This window comes from Miniopterus schreibersii (genome assembly GCF_964146895.1).
Source record: "Miniopterus schreibersii genome assembly, chromosome: 4".
Classification (NCBI taxonomy): domain Eukaryota; kingdom Metazoa; phylum Chordata; class Mammalia; order Chiroptera; family Miniopteridae; genus Miniopterus; species Miniopterus schreibersii.
Window position 1 is genome coordinate 74,604,836 of NC_138105.1, and position 26,119 is coordinate 74,630,954.

The 26,119-nt window shown below is 47.6% G+C and overlaps 1 protein-coding gene across 2 annotated transcripts; it reads right to left on the reverse strand.

Moving 5' to 3' along the window:
• Positions 1 to 644: 644 nt before the first annotated feature.
• SUGP1 (SURP and G-patch domain containing 1) lies at positions 645 to 26,057 on the reverse strand. Of its 2 annotated transcripts, none has more exons than XM_081135902.1 (14): positions 25,793 to 26,057; positions 24,014 to 24,185; positions 19,587 to 19,687; positions 18,411 to 18,611; positions 16,327 to 16,450; positions 15,895 to 15,995; positions 14,872 to 14,995; positions 7,987 to 8,342; positions 3,665 to 3,771; positions 2,731 to 2,908; positions 2,393 to 2,499; positions 1,609 to 1,754; positions 1,136 to 1,265; positions 645 to 842 (listed from the first exon to the last, which is right to left on the reverse strand). In XM_081135902.1, the coding sequence occupies exons 1-14, from the start codon at positions 25,824 to 25,826 to the stop codon at positions 816 to 818; spliced, it is 1,908 nt and encodes a 635-aa protein (XP_080992028.1). In that variant the 5' UTR covers positions 25,827 to 26,057; the 3' UTR covers positions 645 to 815. The 2 variants fall into 2 exon arrangements, with proteins under 2 accessions (XP_080992028.1, XP_080992029.1); XM_081135903.1 differs by having other exon boundaries at positions 16,327 to 16,438; positions 25,793 to 25,838.
• Positions 26,058 to 26,119: the final 62 nt, after the last annotated feature.

The window sequence follows — 26,119 nt, forward strand, 5'->3', positions numbered from 1 at the left end:
TGATTCACAGTTGGTGCTCAGTGTTTGCTGAATGTAGGCTGGCTCAGGAGCCTGATTCTAGCTTAAGTCGAGCCCATGAGCCCACATGGATTGAGCAGGACCCACTGGGCGCATATGTGGGACAGGTGGGTGAGCTGTGGTCCCCTCACATTCAGTCTCTGATACTTCAAGCATGGTTGCAACTGAACAAGATCCCTGAGTATTTCTGCACAAACGTGAGGTGCTGGCTCTGGAGAGATGGGTAGCTCTCAGCACACATCTTGGCCCGGGCCACCCACCCTCCTATCCTCTAGGAGGTGACATCTTAGCACACAGCTGTCCCACAAAGGCATCAGCTCCAGCAATGTGTGTACATCACAAGTGGGACCCAGGGCAGCTGGGGCAGCTGGGCTGCAGCCATCACTGGCAGGGGAGACCACTTGCCAGGAGGTGGGAAGCATAGGTGTGCCCTGGGGAAGGCTGGGCCCTGCCTGGAGACCCCTCCCCAATTCTCTCCCACAGCACAGTGCTAGGCTGGGAGGGCCTGCCACTCCCCTGGCCCAGGCAAAGGTCCAGGTGGTGTTCCGGGATTCCTTGGGCGCTGGAGAGCCTTCACACAGCACTGCATCCTCACCGCCCAAGCCAGTCCAGCTGCAAGAGGGGTCTCTGGTGATGGCACAACCAGGCTCCCACAGTGGGCAAGCACTGGGACTTTAATACATAGCATGACACTCGAGACAACGGGAAGGGCAGGCAGAAATGCAGTCCAAACATTCTACAGTACAAGAACGCTCAGTTGGTCATCTGGAAAGTGTGTTTGTGTTTCTCCAGAATACTCAGTAGTAAGGCCGTCTGGGGTTGTTCTGCAGGAGGCAAAAAGATAAAAGGGAAGCAGGTTAATGCTAAAGAGAGAGGGCAGTTCCTCCCATCCAGAACCTTCTAGGGGCAGCTGAACTCACATCCTTAAGTTGGGAGGACCAGCTTTGGGGAGGAAGGGGCTCAAATGCAGGTGGAGTAGTGTGTGAGGGGGGTTACTAGTGAGACCTGGCCTAGGGAAAGAGGGACACTTCTGTTACAGCACTGCCACCCCACTCCTGTGGACAGTGAGGAACCACTGGCCAAGACAGAGCAATGTGGGGAGTGGGGATGCACGCACCAGGGGGTTGGGCCGGAAGCGGTAGGCCAGCATCATCCTCTTGCGAAAGGCCTCGTACTCGTCATCCTCCTTAGAAAGCTCTGCTGGACGGTCAATGCCAAAACCAGCACCATCCACTGTGGTTGTGCCCCTGCAGGGGACAAAAGGGGGGTGGTGAGCAGGAAAGCAGGCGGGTGCCAGGGGAGAGCAGATGTCCAGCCTGAGCTGGGACAGGAAGGCTTAGTCCCCCTTTCTGCCTAGGATCATCATCAGCAACAACTCGAAGTGGGGCTGTGGGGGCCATGCAGGTAGTGTTGGGCGGGGGAACATCTATGTGGGACACATAGGAGGAGGAAAGAGCCTGAGCTGGGATAGCAACCAGAGTTCACAGTTAGGTCTGACTCTGGCCCAGGGACAGGGCTAGACATGAGCCCTGGGCCTTTGTCTGTTTGGGACATGCTCCACCCCAAATCTACATCAAGGGCCACACTCACTTGTTAACCGGGTTCTTGATGCCCTGGCCCTCGGAGCCTAGCCCATCACCCTCCTTCCAGCCCATCTTCATCAGCATCTGGTAGCCAATGTTCTCCACCGTCAGCTTGAACTCCTTGTACTCAGAGTAGTCGGGCTCACGGCCTTCCTGTGGGGCCAGGCAGCTGTCATCCCCCAGGGCCCAAAACATGTCCCCTATGGCCTCAATGGCCACTAGCTGGGACCACTGGACCATCTGACCATCTGCCTCCCACCTCAGACCAAGCTTCTCCTCCTCAGGGTTCCCATGGTCACACTTAGTGCTCACTGGCAACCAAGTCAAAGAGAACAAGGTGACAGTCACACAGGCCTCCTCTCCATGGGCAAGATTAATGATTCACCTGCAAAGAAAAGCCCAGGTTCTGAGGGTGATTTGTTACACGTAGTGTGACAAAGATGCCATGGTCAACTAGGTGATGAGCCTTCGTGCCCATCAACTGTCTCTACATGTGCATAGGAGGAATGGTGAACTCTCGTTCTGAGGAGCCCAGTCTGTGGGGGCCTGTGCCTAAGAAATGCTTTGCCTGCACATTGCACTTAATTGGTTCCACTGGAAGCAGGATTTCCCAAAGCCCCAGGAAATGTTTCTAAAGTGGCAGCTGAGCTATTTGTGATTTCCCCAAACAGACGATGTCTGCCATGAACAGATGCTTCCTGTGGGAGGGGGCCTGGTTCCTCCTGTGTGTGAGGAGGCCACCTGCTGGATAGGCCCACAGCATGGGTGATGCTTGGGGACTCCCTGCTCACCTTTAGGGCTTTGAATGTCTCCATGAACTTCTCTAGCTCATCTGGTGGCAGAAAATCTCCAATGAAGTGCTTCCCCCGGCCCATCTTCGTCAGCTGCTCAGCCCACTCTGCCGAGATAGATAGAAAAGGTAAAAGGAGGAAGGCGAGAGCAGCCACAAGGGAGGAAGGCAGCTGATAGAGACCCTGGCCTGAATCACCCTGCTCCCCCAGGGCAGCCTTGCACCACTCCTTTTACTACTGAGGAAACTGAGGGACAGAGAGAGAGGAGCCAAGTCTTGTGGTAAGTGGGGCTTCTAACTTCCCCCCACACTGGTCCCCAGCCTGGTGTCTTGGCACACCCCGAGTCTTGTCCATCTCCATGCGCCGCAGCTGGTGCTCCCAGGTACCCAGCTCGCTATCCACCTCCTCGTCACTGTCATAGCCGTGCTGGTGCTGCTGTAGTGCCTTTTCCCATAGCAGCTGCATGTCCTGCATTGCACGCTTGTGCTGCATGATCATGTCGTACATCTGCTGCATCTGTGGGGCAGCACATGATGTGAGCAGGGCCTGCACCACATGTGTGCAGTAGGGGCCCTGGCCTCCCCTGTGCATGTCAGGGATCCCTCCCTGGGGCAGGCATGTGAGCAGGGCTTGGAACAAGTGCTTAACAAGGCACCAAGCCCTGTGCAAGAATCTGCCCTGATCACCCAAGTCCCTGTGATGAGCAGAAAGGCCCCTCCTCTGCGTCACCCAAAACTGGAAACCATCATCATGGAATGAATGAGGGTAACTCAGGCTCCTGACCCCTGGGAATGTTAAGGGTGATATGACAGGGCTGCTGGCCTAGAGAAGGTGGCCAGGATGAGGTGTCCCCAAGAACTGACAGGCCAGTGCCTCTAGTTCCCAAGGGAGGCAGCAAAGAGGCTGAGCCGACCCTCATCCCAACACTGCCCAATACCAGCTGAGTAACCCTCATATCACTCAGTGCACCCAGTGTTAGCCAGGCCTGTCCAGGACTAGATGCTAGAGGGAACTGGATGGAAAATTTAAGACCATGGAGTGGGAATAGCCCACAGGCACTATGTGGAGTAGCTACTGAGCACCAGCTGTGGGGGTTGACAGGCCAGCATGAGGAAGCCTGAGCTCTGGGCCCCGATGCAGGCTGGGGTTGGCATTCCATTGATAGGGAAACTGCCTGCCCAGGAGCCTCTCTGCTGACCACTGCACCACAGGTGATGGGGGGTACAATCTGCCACCAGCAGCTGTGGAGCCTGCCCCACCCTCTGGCCTTACCTCCTGCTGCTCCTTCAGTTGCTTCTTTTGGGCATCTGACAGTTCCGTGACGCCCACTAGGCCCACGGGCTTCCCCTTCTCATAGCCTAGCCCCTTGAGGTCCTGAACTGGAAACAAGACACAGGCAAGTCAGTGATAGACACATGGGCCTGGCTCTACTCTTGTGTGCGGTGTGGAATCCACTGGTTGACAACACCTGAGGCACATGGAGCATGCACAGCAAGGTTCTCATGTAAGCTCAGTTAGTGTCCCATGTCACATGAGGACCAGAGTCACACCTTGCACGGTCATGTTTACCCAATTTCATTCCCATGTGCCCTCTCCAGAAAAGTCCCACATCCTCATGTTGCAGATGCCAACACCAGAATTCAAAAGTCAGGGCCTCAGTTAAGATCATATGACTAAAGGGTGACATGGTAGGGATTTTGCAGAGCCAGAGACATGAAAGCAGAGATGAGAGTGCACGTGCACACCTGCACACTCACAAATACTGGCTCTTGGAAGTAAGTCCTATGGAGGACAGACACCCAGTACAGACATACACAGATGCAGAGTCTGGTGTAGGACTCAGCTTTGTGGCTCTCTTAGCTTCTTCTGGGGAGACAGACAGCTGTCCTCAAAGCATTTATTTTGGCATCAGCTTCGGAGCTCAGCTGGAGTTCCAGCAGTACTGATCCACATGAAGATGCTATGAAGGCCCATCCGGGTGGTGAGAACAACTAGCCCTCAGGTGGTGGCTTCTGGGGGAGAAGCCAGTCAGAGGGGGTGGAGAGCTTCCTCTAGGAAAGATCCCAATGGCTGGGGCTTCGCCAGCAAGAACCAACTGCAGGTGCTCTGTGACCCCAAGACTGCACCTCAATCCCTCCTTGAAGGTCTGTGGGGGCTCTGAACTATGTGGGAGCCCTGTGCAGAAGGCTTTCTATGACAAGAATGAATGCAAGTACTTTAAAGCTTAAGGGAGACAACAGGATCTATCTACATACCATTTATAAGAAACTCAGTTTAGATACATAGATACAAAGATACAAAGGGGTTGGAAGTAAAAGAATGGGGAAAAAAAACCATGTAGATAGTATCAAGAGAGAGCTAGGAAGGGTAAACTAGTCTCAGACAAAATAGACTTAAAGTCAAATAAGATTACAATATATTGACTCAATGGTGAAAGACTGAAAGGTTTAGGTTTCCCCTTAAGATGAAAGAGGCAAATATCCCCACTTTTGCCATTTCCACTCAACATAGCACTGCAAGCCCTAGCCAGAGCAATTAGGCAAGAAAAAGACATAAGAGGCATTGAAATTAAGAAGTAAAATTGTCACTATTTGCAGATGACATAATCTTATATGTAGAAATCCCTAAAGAATCTACAAAAAGACTGTTAGAGCTGATAAATGAATTCAGCAAATTTGAAAAATACTAATCAATACACAAAAACTAGTTGTATTTTATAAACTAGAAATATATAATCCAAAAACAAAGTTAAAGAGACAATTCCATTTACAATAGCATCAAAAAGAATAAACCGCCCAGCTGGCATGGCTTAGTGGTTGAGCATCGACCCATGAACCAGGAAACGGTGGTTCAATTCCCAGTCAGGACACATGTCTGGGTTGCAGGCTTGATCCCCAGTAGAGGGTTTGCAGGAGGCAGCCAATCAATGACTCTCATCATTGATGTTTCTATCTCTTCCTCTCCCTGAAATCAATAAAAACATATTTAAAAAACAGTAACAAATCACTTAGGAACACATTTAAACAAGGAGGTGCAAGGATTGTACAACAAAAAGTACAATGTTGGCCCTGACTGGTTTGGCTCAGTGGTTGGAGTGTCGGCCCACAGACTGAAGGGTCCAGGGTTCGATTCCGGCCAAGGGCACTTTTCTCGGTTGCAGCCTCAATCCCAGCCCTGGTTGGGGCTCATGCAGGAGGCAACCAATTGATATGTCTCTCTCACATTGATGTTTCTCTCTATCTCTCTCCTCCTTCCACTCTCTCTGAAAAGCAATGGAAAAAATACCCTCAGGTGAGGATTAAAAAACAATACAAAACTACAACATGTTGGAATAAATGAAAGAAGACCTAAGTAAATGTAGAGACATCCTGTGTGTTCACAGATTGGAAGACTTAACTATTGTTAACTACCCACAGGGACCTACAGATTCAATGCAATCCCTATCAAAATCCCAACAGTGCCTTTTGCAAAACTGGAAAAGCCTATCTGAAAATTCATGAAAATTCAAGCCCGCCTGGGCGTGGCTCAGCAGTTGAGCGTCGACCTGGGATCCAGGCGATCGGGGTTCGATTCCCGGTCAGGGCACATGCCCGGGTTGTGGGCTCGATCAATGACTCTCTCATCATTGATGTTTCTGTCTCTCTCTCTCCCTTTCCTTTCCTCTCTCTGAAATCAATAAAGTATATTAAAAAAAAAAAAATGAAAATTCATATGAAAATTCAAGCCCGCCTGGGCATGGCTCAGCGGTTGAGCATTGACCTAGGATCCAGGCGATCGGGGTTCGATTCCTGGGTCAGGGCACATGCCCGGGTTGCGGGCTAGGCAGCCGATCAATGACTCTCTCATCTTTGATGTTTCTATCTCTCTCTCTCCCCCTCCTTTCCTCTCTCTGAAATCAATAAAGATATATTTTTAAAAAAAAAAGAAAAAGAAAATTCAAGGGACCCTGAATAGCCAAAGCTTGAGAAGAATAACAAAATTGGAAGACTAACACTCCTGATTTCAAAACTTACTACAAAAGTACAGTGATCAAAACAGCGTAAAGACAGACATACAAACTAGTGTAACAGAACAGAGCCCAGAAAGAAACCTTTACATCTATGGTCAACTGATTTTTGACAAGGGTGTCAAGACCATTTAGCAGGGAAGAACAGTCTTTTCAACAAATGGAACAACTAGATATCCACATGCAAAAGAAGAAAGTTGGACCTTTACCCTATATCATATATAAAAGTTAATTAAAAATGGATCAAATACCTACATTTAAGCCCTGGCAGGTGTGCTAAGTGGTTAGAGCATCAGCCCACACACCAAAGGGTCATGGGTTGATTCCCAGTCAAGGGCACATACCTGGGTTACAGGTTCAATCCTCGGCCCTGGTCAAGGTGCACACAGGAGGCAACCAATAGTTGTGTCTCTCTCACATCGATGTTTCTCTCTCTCTCCTTCCCTTCTTCTCTCCCTTCCACTCTCTCTAAAGATCAATGGAAAAAACATCATCGAGTGAGGATTAACAAATACCTAAATTTAAGAGCTAAAACTATAAAACTCTTAGAAGAAAATATAGGGGCAAATATCTTCATGACCTTGTATTTGGCTATGGTTTCTTAAATATGACACCAAAATCCCAGGCAACAACAACAAAAATAAATTGAACTTCATTAACATTTAAAACTTTTGTGTATCAAAAGACAATATTAAAAGGGTGAAAAGAAAACCCAAAGAATGGAAGAAAATATTTGCAAATAATATATCTAAACAGGAATTAATACCCACAATACACAAAGAACTCCTACAACTCAACAAAATGAAAAACACCACAATTAAAAAGTGGAAAAAGAACTAAAACAGACATTTCTCCAAACATGGCCAATGAGCACATGGAAAGATGCTCAACACTAACAGTCACTAGGGAAATGCAAATCAAAACTACAATGTGATCTCACTTTATATCTACTGGGACGGCTATAATAAGACGAGGATGTGAAGATATTGAAACTCTTGTGCACTGCTGGAGGGAATGTAAAATGAGGTACCTGCTGTAGAGAATAGTTTGGTTTCTTAAAAAGTTAAATGTAGCCCAGCCAGTGTGGCTCAGTGGTTGAGCATCAACCCATGAACCAAGAGGTCACTGCTTTGATTCTCAGTGAGGGAACATGCTGGGTTGCAAGCTCAATCTCCAATAGTGGGCGTGCAAGTGGCTGCTGATCAATGTTTCTCTCTCGTCGATGTTTCTCTCTCTCTATCCCTCTCCCTCCCCCTCTCTAAAAATTAAAAAAACATGTTAGAAAAAAAGTTAAATGTAGAATCACCATATGACCCACCAATTCCACTCCTAGGTATACACACAGGAGAACTGAAATCCGGGATCCAAATAGTATGTGTACGAGCATGTTCTCAGCAGCACTAGTCACATTTGCCAAAAGGTGGAAACAACCTGGGTGTCCACTGACAGATAAAGGATGAACAAAAGTGTAGTCCATTCACACAGTGGAATATTATTCACCATAGAAGGAAAGGAAGTTCTGACACCTGCTACATACAACACAGATAAACCCTAAAAATTTGATGCCAGACCTCTTGACAAAGCCCACCTGACAGGGGTGAGGGGGTGGCGTCTACGTCTCTCTGCACCAGCTCAGCAGGTGGGAGCTCCACCTTGTCCTCCTCAGGCCCCCATCGGCTCTTCCGCTTCCTCTTCACAGTGGCTGTGGTGGCTGGCTTTCCATGGATAGCTGGAGCTGGGGTGATAGCAGGCGAGGGAGCAGATGAAGCGAGGCAGGTGGCAGTGGGGAGCACAGATCCTGACGGGGTCTCAGGAGGGGGTTTGCGTTGAGGGCAGAGCTCGGGCACCATTTGGATGCCTGTGGGGCCCGCCCTTGCTTTCCGGAACTCCTCAAGCTTCTGGCGGTAGTATTTGTACCCCTGGCTGCTGGGTTCGTATAGAAAGCTGCAAAGGAGAGTGGAGGGGCACACTGTCAGCTGGAGCAGGAGTAGTGTGGGTCTTGTGGAAGCACCCCCCAGGTCAGCCAGGGTCACTTCAAAGTCTCCACTATGACCTCCTGCACTGCCAGGCCTCAGTGGCTGCTGGCTCTAGTAACCCAAACTTGAAAAACAATGCCACAGCCTGTCACAATACCAAGGGCCACACCAACCCCCCATTCCACCTTTATCGGGCACCTGTTATACCATCATTAATCCCCTGCTTCCAAGGAAAAGGGGCGGATTCCCTCAGATCTGCCCCAGGTTCTGCAAAGCAATTCCCCTGCTGTCCTAGAGGAGCACTAGTGCCTTCAAACCCAAAAATTCTGAGATGCGGGAGGCACCTGGTACTAGAAAGGTCAGAATTTGCCCCAAACTGCACAGGGCACTTTTTTCTGATGCACCTGTGAGAGGTGTCAACAGCAAACAGAGCCAAAAGAAAGACAGTGAACATCGGAACAAATGGGGACCTGGACTCAAACCCAAGGGCAAAAGCCCCTGCCTTGCTGGAAGTCACAGGTCCCCTCAGTCCCCTAAGGGGTGGTCTCCCCACCCCAAGTTAGGAACAGATAGCACTGAGTTCAGAGCTGGCAGAGCCTGCAGCTCCCTCTGCACCTGCCTGGTATCTCTCAGACTATGCGCGTCCTGAGCCCACAGTCCCACCCCTGGGGTCCACATAGGAGGGAAGAGTCATAGCCCATCTCCATGTAACAAAACCTGTGTATATCACAGGTCACATGGCCCTCAACAAGAAGGGGCTAGATCTACATTCACAAACCTAAAGGGATTACAAAAGCAACATTCAATCTCAGGGATGCTTTTCCTTTTGTAAAATTCCTTTTGTATAAAGACAACAGAAAGAAACCCCACACACTGTTTCTATGTGTCTATACAGAGAGCCAGGAAAGGGGTAGAAGGACCCCTAGGCATGCTAATATTGGTACCTAGGGTGGTATGGAGGGACAAGGAGATGGCAGCATCTTCTTTGTACTCCTGGGTCATGACACAAGCATGTACACCCTTTAGAAAACCCAGTAAGTGACATTGGTAAAAATTATAGGAAACAAATGTCAATAAAATCGTTAAGCCTCTAGTCAGGCTAAGAAAAAAAAGGAAACAAATTACTAATCACAGAAATGAAAGAGGGGACATCACTACAGATCCTACAGACATTAAAAGGGTAATAAAGCATTACTATGAACAACTCTATGCCCACAAATTTGATAACCCAGATGAAATGAACCAATTCCTTAAACGACACAATCTGCCAAAAACTCATATGAGAAGAAATAACCTAAAAAGGCCTATTTCTATTTAAAAAAGTTGAATCAGCCCTGTGCAGTTGTTGCTCAGGGGTTAGAGCATTGACCTGAGGACCAAAGGGTTGCGGGTTTGATTCCTGGTCAAGGTCATGTACCTGGGTTGCAGGTTCAATCCCAGACCCCGGTTGGGGCGTGTGCAGGAGACAACAAATTGATGTGTCTCTTACATTGATGTTTCCCACCCCCCTTCCACTCTCTCTAGAAATCAATGGAAAAAATATCCTTGGGTGAGGATTAACAGCAACAACAAAAATGTTGAACCTGTAACTAATAGCCCCTAAAACAGAAAGCACCAGGTCCAGGAGTTCACTAGTGAATTCTACCAAACATTTAAGAAGGAAATTATACCAATTCTCTACAATTCCTTTCAGAAGACAGAAGCAGAGAGAATACTTCCTAACTCATTCAATTATCCTAATACCAAAACTAGACAGACATTACAAGAAAACTACAGACTAATACTTCTCATGAATATAGATGCCAAAATCCTCAATAAAATATTAGTAAACTGAATCTACTAACGTATAAAAAGCATTATACATCATGACCAAGTGGGACTTATGCCAGGCATATAAGGCTGGCTCATCATTTGAAAATCAAGTAATGTAATCCATCACATCAATAGGCTAAAAAATAAAAATTACAAGATCGCCCAGCCAGGCGTGGCTCAGCGGTTGAGCGTCGACCTGGGATCCAGGCGATCAGGGTTCAATTCCCGGTCAGGGCACATGCCCGGTTGCGGGCTTGATCAATGACTCTCTCATCATTGATGTTTCTATCTCTCTCTCCCTCTCCCTTCCTCTCTCTGAAATCAATAAAGATATATTTAAAAAAAAAAAAAATTTACAAGATCATATCGATAACTGTAGAAAAAGCATTTGATAAAATCCAACACCTATTCATGATAAAAACTCTCAATAAACTAGGAAGAGACAAACTTCCTCAACTTGATAAAGTATATGTACAAAAACACCCATAGCTAACTCATACTTTTTTTTTTAATATGTCTTTACTGATTTCAGAGAGAAGAAGGGAGATAGAAACATCAATGATGAGAGAGAGATATTGATCGGCTGCCTCCTGCATGCCCCTTGCTGGGACTTGAGCCTGCAACCCGGGCATGTGCCCTGACTGGGAATCAAACCGTGACATCCTAGATCATAGGTCCATGCTCAACCACTGAACCATGCTGGCTGGGCACTAACGCATACTTAATGGTGAGAAACTTGGAAACTTTCCCACTAAGAACAGGGACAAGGCAAGACTACCCCACTTCACCGATGCTTTTCAGCATCGTACTGGAAATCCTAGCAAATGTAAAAGATGAGAAAGGGAAACAGGTTTACTAATCGAGAAGGAAGAAATAAAATTGTCTTTGTCTGCAAATGGCATGATAGCCTTACACAGAAAAAATATACGAAAGAATAGAAAAAAGGCACACACACACATGCACACAAACTCCTGGAACTAATAAGCTATTATATAGCAAGGTTGCAGGGTATAATGTTAATATACAGAAGTCAATCACTTCCCTATAAACCAGCAATGAATAAGTGGAATTTGAAGTTAAAAACACAATACCATTTACATTAGCATTTAAAAACATGAAATACTTAGGTATAAGTCTAACAAAATATGTACAAGACCTATATGAATAAAACTGTAAAACTCTGATGAAGCTCAGCCAGCGTGGCTCAGAGGTTGAGCATCAAACTATAATCCAGGAGACCAAGGTTCCATTCCTGATCAGGGCACATGCCTGGGTTTCAGGCTCAATTCCCAGTAGGGGGTGTACAGAAGGCAGCCAATCACTGATGTTTCTATCTCTCTCTCCCTCTCCCTTCCTCTCTCTGAGATCAAAAAAAAAAAAACCAAAAAACAAAAAAACTCTGATGAAAGAATTCAAAGAATAAAACAAATGGAAAGATATTCCATGTTCATTGATAGGGAGACTCCATATTGTCAAGATGTCAATTCTTCCCAACTTGATTTCTAGATTTAATGAAATTCCAGTAAAAATGCCAGTAAGTTATTTTTTAGATAATAACAAAGTGACTCTGAAGTTTATACTCAGAGAAAAAAGACCTAGAATAGTCAACATAATACTGAAGAGCAAGGTTGGAAGACTGACACTACCTGACTTCAAGGCCTACTGTAAAAATACTGTATCAAGGCAGTGTGGTATTGATGAAGGAACAAACTGATCACTAGAACAAAATAAAGGACCCAGAAATAGACCCACATTAACATAGTCAACTGACCTTTCACAAAGAAGGAAAGACAGTCTTTTCAACAAATGGTGCTGGAACTGGACATCCTCATGAGAAAAAAAAAAAAAGAAACTAGACATAGACCATACACTCTTCACACAAAAATTAATTAAAAATGGATCACAATCGGGCTGGCATGGCTCAGTGGTGGAGCATTGACCTATTATCCAGGAGATCTCGGTTCGATTCCCAGTCAAGGCACATGCCTGGGTTGTGGGCTCGATCCCCAATAGGAGGCCTGCAGGAGGCAGCTGATCAATGACTCTCATCACTGATGTTTTTATCTCTCCCTCTCTCTGAAATGAATAAAAACATATTTTTTTAAAAAAATGGATCACAGACCTAAATGTAAAATGTAAAAATATAGAACTCCTAGAAAATAATATGGCAAAGACTTTTAGATACAATACCACAGGCATAATCCAAGAAAAAGAAACTGATAAGCTGGACTTCATTAAAATTAAAAACTTTTGCTCTGTGAAAGACAAGGTCAAGAAAATGAGAACACAAGCCACAGACTGGGAGAAAATAACTAAATATATCATACTATCCAGCAATCACACTCCTTGGTATTTACCTTAAAGAGATGAAAATTTATGTCTACACAAAAACCTGCCCACGGATGTTTATAGTAGCTTTCTTCGTAACTGCCCAAACTTGGAAGCAACCAAGATGACCTACAGTAGGTGAATGAATAAACTGTGGTACATACAGATAATGGAATATTATTCAGTGCTAAAAAGAAATGAGCTATGAAGCCATGAAAAGACATGGAGGAAACTTTAGTGTGTATCACTAGGTGAAAGAAGCCAATCTGAAAAAGCTACATACTACATGATTCCAGTCATATGACATTCTGGAAGAGGCAAAACTGCCAAATCAGTAAAAAGATCAGTGGTTGTCAGGGGTTAGGAAGTAGGGATGAATACTGGATCACAAAAGATATTAGGAGATCATTCCTCCTTAACACCAAAGTTAACATTTGGGTGTCTTTCCTTCCAGTCTTTTTTTTCCAGTGCAGATTTATCTGAAGAGAGCTGTGGTTCTAATTTCTGTATCCTGATTTTTAAAAAACTTTTTAACCCAACATAAAGCTTTCTCATTTAGAATGCAGTGGAATGTGGTGGCAAAGGCACTTCCACTGACCTGCCTCTTTGCCTGTTTCCTCACTTGTGAGAAAACAGCACACTTGTAAAGAAAAAGGTGGCTCACACAGGTGATGTGTTAGAGATGCAGTTATAGGAGTTTAGCCCACTGGGGCTGGAGACATTCAATGTGTTACTAATTTTTTATAACTATGGATGATGCTGTATTTAACATTATTTCTGGGGATGGTATCTCAGAAGTGGGATGATTGGTCAAAGGAATGGGTGAACAGTTATAGCAGACTGTTTTCCAAAACACACAGCTGCTGGGGTATGTCCAGACCACTTGGGGAATCCAGAGGGCAAAGGGCTAGAGCAGCAAGTACACTAGGTGGCTGTTTGATCTGTGGGAGAGAGGAGCTGTCTCACATCTGACCCCTCATGAAGATTAAACAGGCCTTATGGTATGAACCTACATACCCTGACCAGGCCCGAATACCCAATCATCTCCCATTTACTCCTCCCTAGCGAGCAGAGCGTCGAATGTGGTCCCTCAGGAGCTCACCTTCAGCCACTTCTCTGCAGGGCACCCTAGGGTCCATCCTCACCCTAGGTAACCCCCCCCCCCCATAGCTATTCCCAACCCCTTAGCAGCCTTCCGCAAACCCCCTGTGCTTCAACCCTCAACCTGGAATGATTGATCACCTTCCATGACTACAGCCAGTGATCCTGGAAGCACAGTTGACCCCATCACTCCCTATACAGACCCTCCAAAGGCCCTCAATGAACACCCGAGTCCTCTGGGACCTGGCTCTGCTGGGCTCCACAGCTGGTCTGCAACACATGCCAATACTCACCCTGCACCCCAGCTACACTAGCACAGCTGCTTCACTCCTGCATAGTGGTCCTTCTAGATACCCTCCTGTTCCATGTCCAGCTCCCGTTGGCTCACATGTAAGAGACTGGCTGCCTGCCTAGCATCCACTCTTGCTTCCTTCCTCCTGAGTCCCTGATGGTGTTTCTGAATCAACCAGCCCAGGTGGCTGCTGCTCCTGCACTTTTTGTTATAGTCACCATCACATCTCTTCACTAACTGGGTGAGGACTTGTGTTATTTGTGGCTAAAAGTGTCCTCACAGGTGCATCACCCCACACTGGGTTCAGTGTCCACCTCATGAGTCTCTGCCAGTACCACCCTGCAGCAGTGCTTGCCCCTCCCAACTCCACAGGCAAAGATCAGGTACTAAACCCAATGAATGAATGAGTGGCTGAACAGACCTAGCCTGAAGGGCTAAGGTGTGACTTCATGGCTCAGGACAGTAGCGGGGCCAGGCTGCTTGTCCCATCCCGTCCGTGGAACCTGCATACAGGCTAGGGATTCCCACTCCTCAAAGCCTGAGGTACCAGATTCCTGCTTTCTTGTTATTCCCCTCATTGTAAAGGTGACACCCTAAGAATACACACAGTGAGCAACATAGTTCTGTGAGGTTGTCCTGGAGGGCATGTCATGCCTCGAGCCTGGGGCTGCTGTCTGTGTTACAAAGGGAGCAGGGTAAACACTAGAGACTTTCTTAATGAGGCACTGGAAAAACACAAGGCTCCAAAGGCCCCCACACACCCGCCTCAGAGACAATTCAGGACAGCAATGTGCACACTTGGGGAGTACCTGTGGGGTGGGAAGGCTGGCCTCTGGGGTCAGAAATTCCTGGAGCTGAGTCCTAGCCCTGCCAGCTTCTTACCACAGGACCCTAGCCTGTCTCAGGAACATGCCAAGCCTGTGATCAGGGTGAGGGGTTACCTCCCTGGTGAGTCCCTCCTTACCTGAATGCCTGGTTCTCACGATTGTTTTGGAGGGCGATGGTTTCCACCTCAGGACCCCCATCTGCTATGAACCTGGCCAACTTTTCTGCAAGGTTCTTGACCTCTTCATCCTCTGGGGGTGAAACTTTAAGCAGGCTGTCAGTACTGAGGCTCAACTCACCACACCCAACAGCCTAATTTCTGCTAAGAACCCCGTGGGCAACAAGAGGGGTTTATTTTAGGAACAATGCAAAGAAAAACAGGCAAATGGGAATCAGATTACTACACTGGGACCAAACAAAGAGTTAATACTACAACTTATTCCGAGCCCCCACCCTCTGCCCCTTCCCACCCATAGGTCTTGGGGGGCCTGGGACATAGGAGCAGAATGTGAGTGGGAAGGTCTGCATCAGGGCCAGAGGGAAGATGGGAGCCCCACCTTGGTCTTTCTACATCCAGGTCACATGGGGAGTTGAGCGTGGCTCTTCTCCTGGGGAAGTCAGGGCAAAGGGCCACAGGAGACACGACCAACCTCTGTGCCCCATGACAGGCCTAAACCTCAATTCCTACCACCTACCAGCACTTGGCTGGGATATTCATTACAGCTGGAGACCATCCAGCCTCTTTCCCATCCCCTGACACTCATCCCACCAGGATCTCACCAACTGATTGTTTCTGTCCCCTGGCCCCCTCAGCCCCTGCCCCAAGTGTCAGGCACTACATTTGTTTCTAGGGTTGATAGGCACTCATTGACACTTGTTAAAATGACCATGAACCAGTAGGCTAGCATACCTTCCCTCTGCCCCCTTTGCATGTACAGGGCTAAGCTCCTGAATACGACCTTGACCTTGGCCCCCAGACCTCCCATCTCCTCAGAGCACTGGCCAGGGTGGTGGCACCAGCCCCAGCTTGACCCTGGCTGCCAGGGAGGGCACAGACCTATGACATCAGTGCCACTCCATGCCAAGGCACCCTCTAGGAACCCCGATTTCACATGGGGCACAATTTGTCTACACACCTCCCCAGAACCTCCCACCCCCCTACCTTTCTGAGAGGCTGTCTGCAACTTCTGTGCTTCCTTTCTTATCTCAGCCACCTTCTTTCTGTAGTAGAGGAATTCCCTGCTATTCTTATCGTGCAAAAACCTGAAGAAGAGTTTTGCAAAACACAGAAAGGAAGATGAGCAATGAGGACGGGTGGACTTGTGTAGCTTCTGAAGACCTGTTATGCAAAAGCAAGCTGACAAGCAAAGATGCCTTGACAGAGCCCAAAATTAAGTCTCCGAGCCACATTGGAAACTCTTGCAACCTTTGGTGTGAGTTATGAAGTGCAGGAAACAGTGTCTGGCCCACACAAGCAAGCACCCAGCCCCAGCCAGCCTCAGTCACCACGAGGGTTTTATGAGAACATCTGCACATACTGCTGTGTGGCAAGAACATTAAGTACCAGTGACCTCCCCCTCCCAGAAATACTTACGAAAATGCCGGGTTATCCTTGTAGTTCTCCATAGCTACTTTTTCTAACTCGGGGCCTCCTTCTGCCACAAAGCGGGCCAATTTCTCTATCACTTTCCGAGTCTCGATTCCCTCTGGGGGTGAAACTTTAAGGAGGCTGTCAGTACTGGGGTTCAACTCACACACCCCACAGTCAACAGGCACACTCTCTCTACGGACCACAAGGACAGAGGGGTGGGGGGAGAAGAGGGTGAAATGCAGGAGGTTGTCAGGCGTCCCCGGTCCATGCACAAAGCACTGTGACGAGAGGGGAGTTGGTCTAAATAGTCTTCACGAGACACACTGGGTGGGAGAGAAGTGTGTGAGCCTCTCAGAGGCCGAGCCGATCCAAGCTGGGAGACGTCGGAAAACATAGCCAGCCTCCCTTTTTTTTTGAAAGTTTAAGTCTTTTCTTTATTTACCAGTATTCAGTATAATAAATTGGTTCCCTTCCATCCTTCAAAGATGACAAATTCTTTTAAAATATCATTACAAACTTTGATTTAAACACATTGGGTGGGTTTCAATCCACTGCAATTAATGTCATTATAGAGGCTCAATAGTCCCCTCTGTGGCTGCTGGAGCCTCTTCAAGTTGGCTACTGAGGCCTTTAGACATGACCCCAGGCGTCTTGATGGCCTCCTGGCTATCTGCTGGAACAGGGCGCTCCAGGTCATCTCATACACTTCCTGCCCAGACCTAGAGCCAGCCATTCCTCCAAGAAGTCCTGGTTTCCGTGAGTGAAAAAGTGTTTCCAGACCACCATCTGGGTGCTAGGGAGGTTCACTGCAACGAGCTTAATCATTACCTTGGGGTTTTTTCAGTGAACAGAGGTATAAAAATACATTTTTGTGTATTAGCCTCCCCTTTGAGCCACATGGAACTTGGAACTTGCTTTTGTCTTTTTTGCTGGCCTGTTTCTGAGGCCAAATGTCTGCCATTATACAGTCATGTCCCTTTTGTAAGAGCTCCCAAGAGAAAGTTCTTGCTGTCAGTGCCTAGGAATGTTTGCTCCTCTTGGCAATGGGGCTAGACACTGAACCTGTGGCCAATCTTATTCCCCTTGTTGCTTGGGCTGCCAGGAAGCTGGGGGAAAAGGGAAGGGATATGTGACTTCACCCTCCTCCTTTATGCCTGACAATGATCTTGACCTGATTGCCATTTACAAGCACAGGTGCTCTTCTGAGGCCTCATCAACAGCAGGTCCTAACAGGCCTCAAGGGCCTTGAGACACCCACTGCCCCATGGCAAGGTATGTTCAGAGCTGCCAGGGGACCTCTCTGACGAAACACCATCCTCCCTGGCTTCATTCTAATGCTCCAGACTTCAAGGTTCGCCACTGATCTACTCAGATACATGACCTGAAGCTGGCACCCTCATCCCAGAGCAAAAGGGGTTTAGAGGCTATTATGGCAGACCATATGGTTACTTCAGTCTGTACTCAGTCAGGGTGACATGACCGTGCAAGCCAGCTTGGGAAGAAGTGGCCTAAAACTCCACATGGCTCAGGTGGCACTGAGGCGTCATTCTGAAGGTTGACAGGGCTAGTAGTACTAGGAGTGCTACCACTGCCACCCTCTGCCCTCCTACACCTTGGAGCCTAAACTGGTTCACCTATTACTGTCCTTCCCAGGGCAGGAAAGTGAACTGTCCAACCTGTAGGCTTGTACCTCTGGCCCAAACTGGCAGGGACAGGTAACCACATTAAAAAATAGGCTTCCGGGCCTCAGAAGGTTCAGAGGACATGTACCCAGACTGGGGAACCATGAAAGGTTCTCCACATGTTGGGAGGAAAATGCAAGTGAACACTCACAGAGGATACCCTTGCACTGGCTGGAGACCAGCCTCCCGAGTAGACGGTGGGTCCCAAGGCTCCCAGGATGAAGCCCACACTGCAGCCCCTCCTCACACCCTTCCTTCACCCCATCACCCCTCACCCCAGAGGGCCTCACCTGACTGAAGTCCCAAGTACCCCACACTCCTGGCCACGTTTTCCCTGCTGACTGTGGATCTGCCCTGGAGCTGGAAGGCAGTGGTGGAAGAAGGGAAGCAGCTCCCGCACCTTACCTTTGATCTCCAGCCACTGCTCGTAGTCCTCCTCCTCATCCTCATCGGGAGACTGGAAGACACTAGGGCGGCTGGCCAGGGGCAGCTGCTTAGCGTGCACATAGTTCTTCACTTGGCTCAGTGGGCTGCTGATAAGGGGAGGCCTCTTCCCGGCACGGGGGAGTACTCGAGGTGGGACGCTGGGCACACTGGGGGGAGTATCTTGGGAGAGAAGGAAGTATACCTGTGCTCCAGCTCTGCAGTGCACCTTTCCCTGTCTTCCCACCTAATCCGAGTGCCGATAGTCCCTGGGGGCTGGGTCCTCAGCTTCTAGCACAGCACCTGGCGGGTGGTGGGTGCTCAGAGAAGACATCACTCCCATTATACAGATGAGGAACTAAGGTTCAGAGATGCATGACTCTTTGGTTATCCAGCCCCGGACTCTGAAAGCAGCAGGTCTGGGCAACCCAGGGACACCTGAATCCCACACCCAGCTTATAACCATTCCCTCTGGTTGTCAGTGGTAAGTTGGAACAAGCCTATTCTGGGCTTTTCAAACACAGCTGGTGACCTGTGACCCTACGATAAAGGGCAGCCTGTTCTCCCTGTCTCTGGGTGAATTTGGCCTAAACTTTTTTAGCTGTTTCCTAGGAAACCTGACAAAGGTCAAAGGTCAGTTGTTTCACTATTAATTTTCTTAAAATAAAAATGAGCTCTGACTGGTGATTGCACAACCATAGTTATGGGTGGAATCCCCAAGGGCAGTGATTCTTATCCTGGCAAGTCTCATGGACTCCTGTGGGCCAGGCAGCTATGAAAGAGGGCCCCCATTCCTCACACCTGAGTTGCTCCTCTGACTACAGCCATGGTCCCACAGCCCTGGGCCTGCTTAGTCCTGGTCCCCATGATCCTGGACTGAAACCTCGGTTGTCTCTGCTCCTACAGGGTAAGCACTTTGAGAGCAGAATCCATGCTCTCCCCCTGGGTGTTTAGTGTGGAGATGAGCTCAATGAATTTGGGATGAGAAGAACAAGTCTGAGGCAGCACTTGCCATTTCTGGGAAGCCAGGGATCCCCAGGAGGAGAGAGCAGGCAGCATGAACACGAGCCTGAGCCTGAGCCTGAGCCTGAGCCTGAGCCTGAGCCTGAGCCTGAGCCTGAGCCTGAATAGGAGACAGGATGGAAAAACTCCACTCACCTGTGCTAGTCTGCGCCTTCTGCAACTTCAGAAACTGCTGCAAAAAGCTGCCATCATTGGCAAACTTGTTGGAAACGGAAGAGTTGTGTGCGTTTGCAATTCTAGACCCAAGACAGAAGACAGAGAGGGTAAACTTCTAATGGAGGGGCTAGGGCATGCCTTGCCTCTCTCGGCCCCACATCCACCAAGTTCTTACCTGGTAGAACCCAAAACCAACCCCCAGAGATGTCTGGGGACTGCTGAGTGCACAGAGCAACTTTCATAGTAGTAAGATGGGAACAATCTTGTTCTAGTCAAAACAATACTACACATATTGATGTCAACTCTATCCAAATATTGACCCTCCCACTCCAAATGGCCTCCTCGACTTAGAACCACCTGCTCTCATTCTGCACAACCCCTATCCTACCTGCTATAAACTAATTATCTGGGCTGTTCCTGGCTCCCATGTCTGTATCCTCAGCTAGACTTTAGAATTCTCCAAAAAGGGCATGTGTATGTGTCTGTACGGTCTCTGACTGTATTTCTGGGCCTGGGTCTGCCAGCACTTCTGTGAGGAATACACACACACAGGAAAACACCCAAAGCAATCTCTTGGTGGGAGAATTACATGGGGATTATATATTTTTATTTTTTCTCTCTTTTTACAAATACTATATTTTACTTAAGAAAAATTTTTAAATCTATTTTTAAAAAATCAGCACAAAAGCAAACCCAGGGGCCTGTTTAATTCAAATTCATCTTCCCCTATCATAAAAGTAACAGAACTCATTATGAGCAAACGAGAATGCAAAAAAATTGAAATATAGAAAGCAAAGGGAAAACCCAAGTCTTCCCACCTCACAATAGCTACTATTAACACTTTGGTACAGTATTTCTTTGATTTGCCCATAAATTAGAAACAGAAGAAAATAAGGCTGTGATCATAGAATATGCCCTACTTCCTCCATTTTCTATTATAACATACCATCCTGCACCAACCTCAAAAATTCTTCATATATAGAGTTTCTCAAAGCCGAGTAACAATCCATCATACAGATACACCCAATAGAGAGTAAGGCTCAGGGATCCCACAGGTCTAGCTTTTTTCCTTTAAAATTAACTTTTACTAGAAATGTTTTAATGGAGTAACAATGGAAACAACCTAAGTATACAATAAGGAGCACTAATTAAATAAATCATGGGACATTGACAAGGCAGATGGAGCAGCCATGAAGAGTTAAAAATTTAAAGATAAAGCAATCATGTGCAACATTAAATGAAAAACAAAAAGTCAGGGTGTTAACAATATTTACAGTATGGTTGTACTTACGTTAAAATATAATTGAACTTAAAATTGTTAGAAACACTGCCCTGGCCAGTGTGGCTCAGAGGTTAGAGCATTGGCCTGCACACTGAAGGGTTGTGAGTTCAATTCCCGGTCAAGGGCATGTATCTCGGTTGCAGGTTCGATCCTAGGCCCAGGTCAGGGCACGTGCCAGAGGCAACCAATTGATATGTCTCTCTCACATCAATGTTTCTCTCTCTGCCCCCCTTCCTTCCCTCCCTTCCACTGTCTCTAAAGATCAATGTGAAAAAATATCCTCAAGTGAGGATTAACAAACAAACAAAAAGTAATGAAGCCTTCACAAACGCTACGTGATGAACCCTGAAAGCATTATGTCCAGTAAAAGAAGCCAGATACAAAAGTCCACCTATCATATAAAATATCTAGAATAGGTAAATCCATGAAGACAGAAACTAGATTAATGGTGATTAGTGGTTACCAGAGGAGCTGGGGGAGGAGTAATGGGGAGTGATGGCTACTGGGTATGAGGTTTCTGAATGATAAAATGTTCTATAGACAGTGGTGATAGTTGCACACTGCTGTGAGATGCTGTGAGCATACTAAAAATCATTTAATTGTAGTTTAAAAGCTCAGTTTTATGGCATGTGAATTATATCTCAATAAGAATAGATAAAACCCAAGAACTATGATGGCTCTGAAGAGTTATAATTCAGGGAAAAGTTTTCTTTTCAACAGTGTGTGTGTGTGGGGGAGTCCGGCTGGTGTGGTTCAGTGGTTGAGGAACCAAGAGGTAACAGTTCAATTCCCAGTCAGGGCACATGCTGGGTTGTGGGCTCGATCCCCTGTGGGGGTGTGCAGGAGGCAGCTGATCTGTGATGTTTCTCTCTCAATTGCTGTTTCTATCTCCCTATCTCCTATCCTTTTCTCTCTCTCTCTCAAAAAAAAAGTGGGGGATGCCTTGGCTGGTTTGGCTCAGTGGTTAGAGCATCAACCTATTGAATGAAGGGTCATGGGTTCGATTTCTGATCAAGGGCATTTACCTTGGTTGCAGGCTCAATCTGTGTGTGCAGGAGATAACCAATCAATGTATCTCTCACATCAATGTTTCTCTCTGTCTCTCCCCCAACACTCTCTAAAAAGAAAAAATCATTGGAGCCCAGCCAGGTGTGGCTCAGTGTTTGAGCATTGACCTAGGATCCAGGAGATCGAGGTTCGATTCCCGGTCACAGCACATGCTCAGGTTGCGGGCTCGATGCCTAGTAGGGGGTATGCAGGAGGCAGTCGATTGATGATTCTCTCTCATCATTGATGTTTCTAACTCACTATCCCTTCTCCTTTCTTCTCTGAAATTAAAAAAAAACACCTTTTTATTTATTTATTGAGAGAAGAAGGGAGAGGGAGAAAGAGAAACATGGATGTGAGAAACACTGATCGGCTCTCTTCTACTCTCCCCAACCTGAGATCGAACCCACAACCCAGGCATGTGCCCTGACAGGGAATCAAACCTGTGACCCTTCAGTGCACAGGACAACACTCACCCAACTAGCAACATCAGTCAGAGAATAAAAACATATTAGGGAAGAGAAAAAAAAAAAAGTGGGAGGGGGTGCCCTGGCTGGGTGGCTTGGTTGATTGGAGCATCATCCAGTACACCATAAGGATGCAGGTTCAATTCCCAGTCAGGGCACATAACTAGGTTGCGGGTTTGATCCTGGTCAGGGCACGTACAGGAGGCAACAGATCAATGTTTCTCTCTCAAATCAATAAAAACATATCCTCAGGTGAGGATTAAAAAAAAACAATCAGTTAGAACTTGGTCCTGATACGCCAAGGTTGCAGGTTAGATCCCTGGTCAGAGCACATACAAGAATCAACCAATGAATGCATAAATAAGTGGAACAACAAATCAATGTTTCTCACTCTTTCCCTTCCTCTCTCTTTAAAGTCAATCAATAAATAAAATTTTTAAAAAATAGTGAGGTGGGGGAAGCAGCACACAAAATTGATAACAACTTTGTAAAACAAAGCAAAAAACATGGGAAAGGAATATTATCAAAATGGCTGTCTTGAAGCAACTTGAATGTTTATTTCCTCAGCAAGAAATTTTAAATGTTGGTGTTCTATGCTCTTATTTGCATAGCTATTTGTACCATACACCCACCCATATGATGTTCCCCTTCAGCTGCCTGATCCTGGAGCTGTGATCCAACAGTCTCCAGGAGACCCTCTTGGATGCGATACAAGGCCTTTCCCATCTTGGTACAAGTCATTCCATAAATCCCAGGGATGAGAACCCACCTACTGACAAATCACTCAACATCCAGTCACCATGTTCCTGGGTGCCCTGGAGGTACCAGACTCTGGGTTCCAACAGGAATAAGGTCTAAATCCTGCCATAAGGAGAAGCCAAAGACTCTTAGAAAGGTGGGAGCTGGGACAGAACTTTGTGCAGGGTTAACAGGATTCACACTTTACACCACATAGGAAAGGGGTTGCCTCTCTGTCAATCTCCAGTCTGAAACTTTTGGACCTTGTGATCCTGATTATACCACCCCTGTTCAAAACTCTTGGGTGCCTAGTGTTTCTAAGGACAGGCAGGAGGAAACCCTGCCTGAGCTATCTCCTGCCTGGCTCTGGAACAGCCCCTCTGGTGCAGCTGTTCGGGCTGCCTAATACATAGGAGGCTCTTTCCTCTTCTTGCATTCTGCCAGCAGGCCTTTCCCTGCTTCCTCAATGGACTGGCTCTGCCTAGGACTTTAGAATGCAAAGTCTCTTCTGTACCGCTATAGTGGGAACACACTGGCTCATGTTACCCACCAGCAGCTCTGGGGGTAGAACTGATACCCCTTTGGTGAGGGCAGAGATGAAACCTGGGTTTTTGCTCTGTGCTATACCTCTGACCCCTGGCCCACAGGTTGTCAGAAGTAACTGCTGAGTGAGAGTTGGCAGGCCATTCACTGAGCTCCCATGCACCCCTTGTCTCTCTCTTGACATACTAAGCCTCCTGATAGAGAGCACCTGTGTCACTCCTTGCACCATCAGGCTGTGGCTGGGTGCAGATATACCATGACTGCTCTTACAAGCAAATCCCTCTGCCCGTGACCCTCTAAGACCCAATTCAGCCTCGGAGTGCACATACTCGCCAGGATGTGGGGACTGAGGGCTGGCCACCTGATTCTGCTTGGCTTTCTGTTCCATTCTGGCTTCAATTTCCCGTTTCTTCTGAGCAATGAGCTCTTCCTGGTGAAGGATGTTCATGTTCATTTTTCCAGACTTGGGAGGAGCAACCCCAAACCACCGGTTAGCCTTTCCTGGAGAGGGAAAAGAAACACATCAGAAATCACCTTTGCTTCACAAACATGCCCATTCGTTCATTTATTCAGTAAACATTTATCGAACTATGTACCAGGTGCTCTGCTAGGTGCTAAATAAGAGAGACAAAGCCTCTGCCCATGTGGAACTCAGGTCTGGCTGGGGAGACAATAAACTTGTAACAAAAAAGTAGCTGCAAAATCATAAGAGCTCTATGCTGGAAACCAAAGAAGGGTAGAGAATAAGAGAGGAGCACCTATAGCTAGTGCAGCCAGAAAATAACCATTTGAAGAGGGAGCACTTAAGATGAAACCATAAAGAGCCAGCCTCCTGAAAAGCCACACAGGGAACAATCTGGACAAAGTAAGGTGCAGTTGCAAAAACCAAAGGCTGGATGAAGCCTGATGCATCCAAGTACCAGGGAGGGTCCAGTGTGGCTTGAGCAAATTGTTCCAGGAATGAGAGTGCAAGAAAGGGAGTCTAGATTTTACTTTAAGGTCTTTGGGAAGTGTCAGGGAGTATTAAGCTGACAATATCCAATAGGTATTTTTATTTTTAAAATCATTCTGACTCTGACTGGAGAGAGTGCATAGGCAGCAAGGAGACCAACAAGGAGGTTCTCTGGCTCCAAGCAAAAGATGATGGTATCTTCAAACATGGGCATTAGCTGAGATGAAGAAGACAACTTGAAGTTTCCCCATGGGACTCAGAGTAAAATCCAAATTCTTAAAGTCAATTTTCAAGGTCCTACCAGAGATCGCCGCCCTCCCCACCCTTGACAGTCTTCAAAATGGCAAGCCAGTCCCATCCCAAGGCCTTTGAACTTGCCATTCCCCCTCTGCGTGGAAGGCTCTGCCCCCAGACTTCCTCATCTCAAATATCTTCTTTCTGCTCAAAAAGGCCTTCTTAGATCACCCAGTATTGACAGCCTCCAGCCCCACTCTCTCACATGGTAACCCTGTAAATATTTCCTCTTGGTGCACTGTCTGACACCCAATAGAAAGTAACGTTCAGGAAGGCAAGGCTGTTTTGATTACCACTGCATCTCCAGCGCCCAGCACAGTGCCTGGCACACAGTGAGTATTTGCTGAATGAGTAAATGCATCCAGTTTGGGGTGGCTACGGCTGGCAGAGAGGGAAGGGTAAGGCTTGTGGTAAAGTGGAGGCTCGAAAGACCCAGGAATATACGTATCCAGGAATGTCTGAGAGCAATTCGGAAAACAACTTTTCCAGAAAGCAGCACACAGGCCAGACGGCAGCTGCTATGAAAAGTGGGGCGCAGGAGAGCCCAAGGTTGCCGCTGTTTCGGAGAGCAGAGTTCGGAGGAGCTCCGAAGGTGGTTTTTTCCGGAAAGCGGCCACAGGGCAGACCCGGTGTCCGCCGTTATGGAAGCAAGGCGCCCTCAGCAAACCAGGCCCGGAGTGGGGGGCAACAACTGGGTCTGAGATCTCGGTAGACCGCGGAGGTGCAGAACCAGCCGCTTCGGGCCTCCCAGAGGCTGAGGCGAAGGGCCGGCGGGTTGGGGTAGGCTCAGCCGGAGGATGAAGCAGCGACGCGTAGCCAGGAGGACCCAGGCGGGCTCCAGAAGGGAGAAGGGGGCTGTTACCTGCAACATCCCGGTTGTCCATCTTGAGACTCATCCAATCCCACAATGCTCTGGCGCCACCTCAGGAGGCATATTATAGTGCGCACGGCTTAATGGGAGATGTAGTCCATGTTGGCCAGCCACGCCCTGCCACTGAGGGGACACCTGGGGCCTTTCTCCCAGGAACGCAAATCTCAGCCTATCGGCAACATCTGGTTTCAGGCCCGCGGACCAGAAGGCGTCATCTTTTTTCACACTTTCCGGGAGTAGCAGCCCCTCCAAATATAAACTACATGTTCCAGGATGCTTTGTGCAGAAGCTATCGCGAGAGACGCAAGGAGTGTCCGG